The sequence below is a fragment of the Sminthopsis crassicaudata genome, chromosome 5 (genome assembly GCF_048593235.1).
Source record: "Sminthopsis crassicaudata isolate SCR6 chromosome 5, ASM4859323v1, whole genome shotgun sequence".
Taxonomy (NCBI): Eukaryota; Metazoa; Chordata; class Mammalia; order Dasyuromorphia; family Dasyuridae; genus Sminthopsis; species Sminthopsis crassicaudata.
Window position 1 is genome coordinate 173968314 of NC_133621.1, and position 11644 is coordinate 173979957.

The 11644-nt window shown below is 30.6% G+C and overlaps 1 protein-coding gene across 1 annotated transcript in view; it reads right to left on the reverse strand.

Annotated features, from left to right (window-relative positions):
- The window catches only part of IRAG2 (inositol 1,4,5-triphosphate receptor associated 2), a 103952-nt gene that overhangs the window by 3638 nt on the left and 88670 nt on the right, over positions 1-11644 (reverse strand). Inside the window, 3 exon segments of the mRNA XM_074269590.1 lie at positions 2166-2209; positions 8025-8172; positions 11599-11644. The exon segment at positions 11599-11644 is cut by the window's right edge and continues 89 nt beyond it. Coding sequence (XP_074125691.1) covers positions 2166-2209; positions 8025-8172; positions 11599-11644 — 238 coding nt within the window.

The following is an 11644-nucleotide window of genomic DNA, read 5'->3' on the forward strand; positions in this document are numbered from 1 at the left end:
AAAGAAATTCAACAACCATTAAATGCAGGGGAGATTTAATATAAAGGAAATATAATACTGTGAATCTACAGAGGAGGGAATGAAAACATGTCCAAACATTATAATACAAAATAAAATAGAAAAAATCTATGAGAATCACAGTTCTGTGGAGGGAAATAACTCATGGTTTGATAGAACAAGAAAAGCTTCATGGAAAAAGTGACATTCTTTACTTAGTACCTAATCACAGAGCTATTGTATCAAATGAGATAATATACAGAAAGCTCTTGTCATTCTAATTGTGTTATGTAAATACTAGCTAGTATTTAATGGTTATAGTATTAACAACATAAGGCATGTGTTCTCCAGCTTATGAAAAAGGGTCCAGCTGAATGAGCCTACTTCCTAATTTTTAATTTAAGAAATTTAAGAAATATCTACAGTAAGGATTCATGAAATAAGAAAAAAGGGTTTGGAGAGAAGGAACAATTTCACAATGCTATAAAACCCATTAATGCTTTCCTCTTAAGTTTATGAGGTAGGTAATGAAAATATGTTTATATTTGAGTAAACTGATGCTCAAGTAAATTAACTCCTGAAGTAATATAACATGTGTTGGAACTGATATTTTAAGTTTCCTGACTTTTAAGTCTAGTAATTGTTCCACTACACCAAGTTATCTGCATCATACTGCAAAAGAAAATCCAGCAAAGTGGGGAAGTTTGAGTTAATGTCAATAAGTATTCTGATGCTACAAACCATTAAGAATAGAGACTAAGCACCAGAAGCAAATATTATCTAGCCTTAAAGAGGTCCAATCTTTTAAAGTCATACTATTAATATTCAATTAACTTTGACTAACATAGGAATAAGAGAGAATGATTATCCCCATCCCACATACATGTTTTTTTTTAACTAATGTGAACAGTAAATTTCCAAAATTGTAAATTTAATTTTATCATTTATTTTCATTTAATTCTTTTATTATGTTCCAAATCCATATAGTTAGTTTAAAAAGTAATATTCAACTTTGCAAATATTAGTAAGTTTTTAGGTAAATAGAAATATGTAAAGATTTTATAATTTTAATTTTTTGTTTTGTAACTGAATTTTGGAAAAAACAATCTATGAAAAAATTCTAGTTGTAAAAACATTATCTGAAATGTTTTTAGATGTCTTAAAATGTTTAGGTTCATATTTTTTCAAAGGAGCTCGCCTGTGAAATACTTTAACTCAAACTTCATTGAATTAAGATACATGAAGTAGGTATGAGGTATAGTTATAAAATAAGAAGAGTGATATTTCATGTGTGTCTTTCTATAACCAATTACATTGTTTTATAAGCATATTTTATCATTTAAGAGCTTATTAGACCTTAGCAATGCACAACAGTATTTCTTTGATTTATTAAGTATCACTTTTTTGTGTGTACCTTTTTTTTGGGGGGGGGATGACTTGATATCTTTTGGGTTTGGATTTTGTTTTTTTTCATTCATTTGTTTTTGTTTCTAAACTCTGAATTGGATAGTTTAGGGTCTTCCCTGGTATGGAATCTCTCTCCACTAATTCAGATTATTAATTTATCTTTAACTTTTACAGATACTTAGGAGCACTTTCTACTTAACTATGTTTATGTAGCTTTTATGTGCCAATGACAAGATCTAGAATCCAATTTTCTGACTCCAAGGCCAACCCATTCTTCCATTGTACATTTTAAACACAAGATAATCTGCTATATGTAAAATAAGATATGTTATCTAAAAGTATCTAAAAGTTACATAAAAATGTAATGATCATTTTAATATTCAGTGAAATCATTAGTGTAATCTTACTGTGAATAATTTTGTGAAACAAATAATTACATAATTTTCCTATGCTGAAAAAAGGACTAGATTGGGAGTCAGAAGACCTAAGGCTCTTTTACAAACTAGATGTATGACCCCAAGCAAATTAACCTAACTTTTCTGGCTCTCAGTAACTTCCTCTTTGGTAAAATAAAAGTATTCAACTACATGACTTCCAAGGTCTCCTTGAATTTTAAAATTCAAATAGACTATAATTTTATACAATCCAGATTTTTATGTAATAGATAAGATAAAAAAAGATTAAAAGAGGACACTATGGAATACATAGGAAGATAATATATATCCCAAAAACTTTTGGAAATTTCATACAGCTTTAATTACCTTAGAATTTAGAGATGCTGAACGCTTTTTAGTTTGAGTGTCATCTGAAAGGAAGAGCACACATGTTACTGAAGTTATATATACACTTTATATTAAAGTAGTGTTTTTCAAATTTGACCAATTCCAGAAGATTCAAATGCCATTTCTTTTGGAAAAAAAGGAATGTCAGTAAATTCATTCATGAAAGATTAAAAAATAATAAAGATCTAAAAATGTACTATAATAATTTAATGGATTTTAAAATTTCCTACTTAAGATCACTGGGAAAAGAAAAAAATATACCATTTGAAATAAAGTATATGAAAAATCTAGTAGTGCAACTGGTAATAAGACACAGGAATGATATAAATAGAACTATAAAACATTCTTTACAAAAATAGAAACAATTGGAGATGAATTGTTCATGGTTGGGCCATGCAAATATAAATGACATTACTACCAAAATAGATTTGTGTCATGTGGATCAAGTTACCCAAGAATAAGAAAATTCATCTGGTCAAGAATTTCCATGGAGTTAACAGGAAAAGGGGAGGAGGATTAACAGGCAAAGATCTCAAAAAAATATTGCAAAGTAATAATCTAATCTATTTGGTAATGGTTGTTAAAAATGTAAATGTTGATTAATAGATTAGGCACACAAAACTCAGAAATCTATTTGCCAAATCTAAAGATTATAACTTGTGTAAGAATTCTATTAGAAGGGGCAGTTAGGTGGCACAGTGCATAGAGCACTACCCTTGAATTCAGGAGAACCCGAGTTCAAATCTGGTCTCAGACACTTAACACTTCCTAGCTGTGTGACCCTGGGAAAGTCACTTAACCCCAGCCTCAGGGGAAAAAAAAGAATTCTATTAGATTAAAAACCTCTGGGAAATTAGAAAGTAAAAATTAGATATAAATCATTATCTTATATACATACCAATAACTTCCATATAGATATAATACCTAAATATAAAAGGTTACATAAACAGAGGAACATGGAAATAAATGCCATTAACAAGAAGCTTTTTGTTTAAATAAGAAAATAAAAGAGGATAAAATGATTATACAAGACTGAAAAGATTTTGCACAAAATCAACAAAGAAAAAATAGAAAGGAAACAAAAATCATTATAGTCACTTTCTCTGATAAAAGCTTCATAAGACAGTTTCAAAAAAGGAAGGATAGTAACCAAATGAAAAAAACACTTCGTTAATGATAATATAAATAAAGAAGAATACTGAAGCCAAACAAAGGCTCTTCTAGCCCCCAAAATAATATCAAATAGTTACCTGTCCCAAAAGGATTCATGAAACTCACATTTAAAAGTCAAATAAGAGAAATTGAGGAAAAATTAAAGAATAAAAGAAAAATGAGATTATGAAAAGTCAACCAAATAGAAAAATGGATCCAGAATCTTAAGAGGAACCACAGCTTGAAAACTAAAATTGGGCAAGAGGAAGTTGGAAAAGTTATAAGACCATAAAAATATAAATGGTGAAAAAGGATATTGGGAGACGTTTCATAAGAAAAACAATTGATCTTGAGAATAAGTCAAGAAGAGAAAACAATAGGTGGACAAGGTAATACATAGAAGTAAAGGAGAGGAGTCAGGAGGGATAGGAAATAAACATAAAATAAAGATCAGCAGTAGAATTTATTAGATAGTAAATGTAAAATATAGCAACAGAATTTATTAGATAATTTTTTAAAAAGCAGGGATAGTAATCATGGTCTCAGACAAAATTAAAGCTAAAATAGATTTAATCAAAAGAAAAAAAAGAGAATTATATTATATACATTATATGCCAACCATATTCATATAATTTTGGACTAAAATAATTAGATACTATGAGATTGGAATATTGCTGTGGTGTAGAAAATGATGAATTGGTGCTTTAAAAAAACATGGAAAGATTTGGACTTATGAAGAAAGATATTATCAACCCTCAGAGAAACAGAGGACAAACAAGCAGAGGACAATCTTACATTAATGAATATGAATGTATATGTGTATATAAGGGAATGATTCTAGATATTAAGAATACACATATATATATGTATGTATCTGTGTGTATGTGTGTGTGTGTACACACACACACACACACACACACACACACACATATATATATATATTCATATACACAGATATCTTTGCTTAAAAAACAAAAAGTATGCAAAATAGAACAAAAGAAAACCTGTAAGGAAGCAAAGAAAAGATGGACAGTTCTGAATATAATGTGTAGTATTTATTATCTAGGATTTCTTGAAATGGAAACTTATTGCATTATATTTTGAATTCTCTTTTATGTTCTATTGTGCACATGGCAATTTTTTTCTTTTCCTATTTTGTATTTAAGTTTAAAGTTTAAATTCTTTTAAAAAAGAATTTCAGTGAAAGATAAAAGAAATTAAGAAACTCAAGGATTCTAAGAAAATCATATGAAAACATCTCTGAAGTTTATCTCAGACACACATAGGAAGAGATGATCAAAGAGCAAAATTATAATTATTAGAGAGGATATGAGAGAACAGATATACAATCATTATGGTAATTTGGAATTTTACTCCAAAAGACAATGATGTAACATCTCAGTGATAACATTACTAGGGTAATATCAAAAAGATCAGAGTCAGAGGGAAAGGAGCTATATATTTAAAATATATATAGGAGCTTTTTTCTTTGTATCGAAGAATGGGAAATAAAGGGTGTCCCTTGACAAAAGGATGCATTATTATAATACCTGAATAATGGAATGTAAGGAATAATAAAGGGAAACATTCAGAGAAAACCAGTAGGGATTACATGAACTTAAGCTAAATTAAGTGAGCAGAATAAGAACAATTTATATAATGACTAAAATATTTTGGAAAAAATAATTTTGAAAAATTTAAGAACTCTGATCAGCATAATACCCCATATTGATTTTAGAGGAAAGATTCTGGGCAAAGAACCATGCTTCTCACCTCTTGGCAAAGAAATAATGGCTAGAGGTTCACCTTTCAGAGTTGGCAAATGTGTGAATTTTTTGATGCATTATTATACTTATTAGCTTTTATAAAAGATTATTAATGATGATAAAAATAAAAAATTAAAAGAAGTTAATGACTCATTAAACAGAAATAAGCAGAAAGAAGTTTAGAAAGAGTACAGATAACTAAGACAGTATTAAAATTATTCTATTAAGTTTGAAATATTCCCTCTTAATCTTACTAACTCAAAATAAAGAGCCATACATAATCAAATTCAGTAGTATTTAATAAAATCAGAAATATAAGCTAATAGGTAAAAGACAACCTATTTTACAAGAACTACTAGAACCATATATCATATTTATTTGTACATAAAAACATTTCATGAAATATACCACAAAAGATTTCACATGAATACTTAACTGAAATATAAAAGATCCTTTTTTATTGCAAAAATGTTACTTGACTCTACCATATTGGCTCTGCATCTCATTTCACTTATTTAAATAATTCTATTGACATATTTTTACAACTTACTCATTCAAGGTCATGCCATTCAGACTACGAAAGAATTATTTTATATATCTGAGAAATATAATGACAAAATTTGCCTAGAGGAACAAAAGTTCCAAAATATCAAGAAAATCAATTTTCAAAAAAAGTGAAGAAGAGGGCCTTGCCATAACAGATTTCAAACTATATTACAAAGTGATAATCATCAATATAAACAAGCACTGGATAAGAAATAGACTGTGCTTGATCAATAGAATGGATTAGATACATAATATACAGAAAATAAAGGACCACAGTGACCTAACATTTCATAAAATCCAAAAATTAAAGCTACTGGGGTAAGAACTCACTATTTCACAAAAAATCTGGAAAAATGAAAAGCAGATTATCAGAAATGATACATAAAACATATGCTATATATCAAAGATAAACTTATAATGGGTATGTGTTTTACACATAAAGATTGCTATCATAAGCAAATTTAGGGAACGTGGAAGAAATACCTGTTAGATCATAGAAAGGGAAATAGTTCATGACTGAACAAGAAATAAGAAGATTCAGAGGAGGCAAAGTGAATTTTAATTACAGAAACCTAAAGAGTTTTGCATTTGCATTTGGCATTGCAGCCAAAAATTAGAAGAGCAGGAAATTGGAAGAAAATTTTTGCTGCAAATTTCTCTAATAAAGGATTTGTTTCTCAAATATAAAGAGAGCTGAGTCAAATTTAGAAAAAATAGGCAATTCTTCAATTGATAAATGGTCAAAGAATGTAAACAGTTTTTAGGAGAAGAAATCAAAATTATCACTAGTCATATGAAAAAATGCTTTAAATAATAGAGAAATATAAGTTAAATGGAGGTTGAGATATCACCTCACACTCATATTGGCTATGACAGAAAGGGGAAATAACAAGTGTTGGAGGGGATGTGGGAAAATGGGTACATTAATGTACTGTTGGTAGAACTGTGAACTATTTCAACAATTCTAGAGAACACTTTGGATCCATGGCCACTTTGTAGACCTTTTGACCAAAATACCACTAATAGGTCTATACTTCAAGCAAATCAAAGAAAACAAAAAAGGATCCACACATACAAAGATATTTACAGCAGCTTTTTTTTATGAGGGCAAAGATTTGGAAGCTGAAGGGATTCATATTAATTGGGGAATGGCTGAACAACTTATGATATGTGAATGTAATAGAATGCTATTATGTTATAAGGATGAAAGAGATGATTTCAGAAAAACCTGGTTAGATTTATATGAACTGATGCAAAGTGAAGTGAGTAGAATCAGGAGAACAATTTATATAAAAATAGAAATATTGTAGAGATAATCAATTATGAAAGACTTATTAACCCTGACAAAAATCCATCAAAACTCCATAGGTCTTATAATGTAAAATGCTATCCACTTCCAATTGATGAATACGGGTTGAAGCATATTTTTCTTCCTTTCTTTTTCATGGTTTTTTTGTTTTTGTTTTTGGAACATGGCTAGTGTGGAAATATATTTTGCCCAACATCATAGTATAATGGGTATTGTAGTTTGTGGCTTCTCCATGGTTGGGGGAAGGGAGGTAAAAGAAGGAAAAGAATTTGGATATGAAAATAAAAATAAAATACATATTACTTACCTTAAGCCTCCACTTAACATCAGTATTTTTGTGTCATTTCATTCACATTTACAAATCAAGGCTGTCTTGTGAGATTGTCTTCAAACATTAGTGAATAATTCAAACAGGACATACCACCAAGATTATATATAGTATTCTATTAAAAATAAGACTTAAAATTTTATATATCCAAGCTATAATTTTATACATTTGTTTTTACTTTAAAGTAACAGCATAATGACCAGAACCCTATTCCATATATATATTTTATAATACTGAATTTCCTGAGAACTGATATCTCCCTGTCATACCTGCCCTGTCTACTCATTCTATCCACCCCCATCCTTGAAGGTTGTACTGAAGAAGGTCATAAGTCCTGCTGGAAAGCCCAGCATCATTTAATGTAGGATCACATAAAACAAGATGTTTGGGATGTTTTGTTTTGTTTTTAATACTTCTTAATACATTCATGGAAACAGAAGCAATAATATCCCAGGCCAAAACTATCCTAAAAGCAGACTGGTATTAGCCAAGTGTTAAGTATTAAGTACATCTTCCTTTCATTCTGATAAAGCTATTGGGGTTATCCCTTCCATTTTTCCACTGAGAAGCATATTTTGGCTGTGAAAATAACATGGCTGCAGAAGGAAGATATTTTATTAGCAAAGTCTACATCATGAAATCTTCTTCCAAAGATGTTACAGGAAAATGAAAGCAGATTGTTTAAAAAAAAAAAAAAAAAACAAAAATGGGGAAGTTTTTAAAACACTCTTGATTACCTTCATTTTCGAGGCTGCTAAAAGGCCTTTCATTTTGAAGGAGAACTTGTTTTAGCTCTTCTAATTCTGCATGTTCTTTGGCATACATTCGCTTCAAGTTTTCAACGTGCTGAATCATTACTTCCACTGCTTTACTGACTCGGCTTTCCTGATAGAGGAAAAAATAACTTTTTTTTAAAGTTCCTTTTTGTGACGCTACATAGGAGTAGAGATGCTGTGAAAAAAAACAAAACAAAAAAAAAACCCTACTAATCATTTCTCACAGAAGTCTATTAAATATCAATTTTAGAACAACAAAAATATAAAGTTTTAAAAATAACATTTTGGATTCTTAAAGCTCGCTCTTCATGATTCTGTAAGGTTAGCAATGGACATATCTCCATTATACATGAGGAAATTAAAAGCTAACATTGTCCAGGATCACAGAGCTAATAAATAGCAGAACAGAGATTTCAATCCAAGTTTTCCTAATTTCTAATTTTAACTTTAAGTAACTTTAAGATTCTTTATCACTAAAATCAATTATCACATATAAGGTAGCTCAAAATTCTTTGTGCAGTTTAAAAGTTTAAAACTGCTTTAACATTTTTATGTTATCCTGTATTATAAGTTAGGAGAGCCCTTAGAAGTCATCAAACCCATTACCCTCATTTTATAGATGAAGGAATTGAATCTTAGAGCCAAAGAGACTTCCCCAAAGTAAAACAAACAAACAAGTAAATAGGAGAATCAGGCCTTAAACACAGGTTTTCAGTCTCTGAATTCAATGTTCTTTGATCAAGAGTTCTGGAGACTTTTTGATATCTCAATTTATCTGACAGTCTTCCTCCACCCTCTCCATGTTATGGTTCTTTTCTGAGAGGCTAAACAAGGTAACAGGTTATCCAGGAAACAGGTTATAATGATATCAGGCAAAAGGAAGAAAAGAAGCTAAATTGCTTTCTCCCCCTCCCTTTACCAATTGCTGTATTTTGAAGAATTCTTTCATTAAGATAAGTTATGAGAAATGAGTATCTAGAACTTAACACCTGGATCAATAAATTTTGGTTCCCATTGGATACTTAAACTTTCTTTTTTTTTTTTTTACTTCCTAATAAAAAAATAAGTGTTCTCACTCTAAATTTATTTCTTCCTATGTTCCTCCTACCTTCTAATTTCTATTTTTGCAACCCAATTTCTATACTTAGTTCTACCCTCTTCCTAATTTTATCTCCTCCTATATATACTCATCTCTAGTCTGCAGTTCTGCTGACCCTTTGTTTCCTGATATGCATACTTTTTCATCTTTTGTATCTGTATTCTTTCAATAAATCTGTATCCTTTCAATAAAATAAAGAAGCACTCTGTTATGAATTCCATATTAATAATTAATATATTCTATATTCAGAGATAAAATGAAATAGTAGTTAGAGATATATTCTTGGAACCAGAAAGACCTGGGTTTAGGTTCTTCCTCTGATATATTCTCATTGTGTGACCATTTACCTCTCAATACCTTGTCTAAATCAGTAAATTGCAGAAAAGGTACTAAACTGCAGTGACAGAAAAAATTCTTTCTACCAGTTAAATCACAGGTCCATTCTATATCCTTACTCCATATTTACCTTAACTCAATTCAATAAATATTTCTTAGAAATTTACTCTGTGCAATGTACTGGAGATATACAAAAAAAGTCTTTGATCTCAAGAAACTTAATCTCTATTAGGAGAGAACTGTATGGACAAAGATATGTAAATAAAAGATAATCTAAGGAGAAAAGGGAGAGGGGAAGAGAGGTGGGGAGGAAGGGAAGGGGAAAGGGAGAGAGAGACACACACACACAGAGAGACAAAGAGAAAGAAAAGGAGAGAAACCAACAGAGACAGAAGGACAGAGGGAGGGAAGAAAGGGGAAGGAGGGAAGGAGGGAGAAAGAATAACTAGATCAGAGTAGGATTTACAAAGGAGGAACACTTTTGAAGTTGAATATTTTAAGAAGTAAAAATCAGGTGAAAAGAAATTTCAAGCATGGGGAGTAGCTCCTGTAAATGCAAAAATAGAATTTAGAGTTTAAGGAAAGTCCATTTTGTCTGGAATACAGATCAGGGGAATAAACTAAAATTAGGATGGAAAAATAGATTGGAGCCAGATTGTAGAAGCTTTCAAATGAAAGACTAAATTTGCATTTAACCTATTATGAACAAGAAAGTGACATGATCCTATTTGTGTCTCACCAACATTACTTTGGCAGCTATGTGGAATTATTGGGATTTGTTGTTGTTGTTAACAACTGAAAAGAGATGTTAGAAGTTGGGAAACTAAATTAGGAAATGATAAGGACTAAAGTTTCAAAATAAATTTGTGGTTATGTGAATGTCGAAAAGCAGCCAGATATGAGAATGGATGCAAAGGAACAGTCAATAAAATTTGGCAATTGATTTTGAAAACATATTGAGAAGAGAGAATTTCAAAGTCATTGAACTACTGGAAAACCACGATTAAAAAAACACCTTATACATCATACTTCAAGAAATCATAAAACTGTCCAAATCTCTTAAAACCTTAAAAAACACTTCATTAAAAACATCTCTTAAAAGAAGAGCAAAGTGGAATAGAAATAATCTAGAAGTCATCTCCTGAAAGAAACCCTCAAATGAAAATTTCCAGGAACATTATAAGCCAAATCCATAGCTTCTAGGTGAAAGAAAAAAAATGCTATAAGTTGGGAAAAAGAAAGAATTTAAATACTAAGGAGTTATAGGATAAAACAATCTAGAAGCCATTCCTATGAAGAAGCAGAGAGCTTGGAATATGATATTCTAGAATGAAAAGGGTATAAGTAAATTATCCAGAAAAATTGAATATAATGTATATATGTATAATTGCCCTGGTTCTGTAGAGTAGGTCAGGGGACTCTGCCAAGACCATTGTGAAATAATAAAGATCTAGAATTCTTAGATAGCCAAAACTAAGGACTAAGAGAGACCCAGTCCCAGCCAATCTTTGCCTCAAGGTCTCAGAGGCATAAATCTGAAAAAGAGGATACTGATTACATATAGCAGAGACAAGGTCTCTTCTGTTTAAAAGCAGACGAGCTGGACCTACTGAGCCCCCAAAACCATTAAGATTTATGTGTGCTACCAAAGTCTCTGTAGCTACAGAGGAACATGCTCCCTAATCAAAAAGTACTTGAGGTACTTCTTTAGATATTCTATACTTCCGTATCATCTGAGATGCAGTCAATTATACCATATCCTTCTACAAAAGCCTTGCTTACATCCATGAGCTGTGTATTGAGTTGAACTTTCTGTTCAGTGGTGCTCATTCAAGTTTACTACATGAACATTTAACTTAGAAAGCATTTACTACTGAATTCTGGTACAACAGCAGGGAGAAGGTTTATTTCTCCACTCTGAAAACTAGCCCTTCAAATATAGTACACTATGTGTTTAGATAGGAAAAATCCTCATAGAGTTGTCCAGATATAAATTTTTAAATTTCAAATTGTGGTAACTAAGAATTCTGATAATCTAGTAACTTGGGAAGTCAAAGACTTTAATTCATTCCACTTATAAAGTGACTAATTTAGAATTACCTGATTAATGGCTCCCAGCATCTCTGCCTTGCTAGCAACTCTTGTT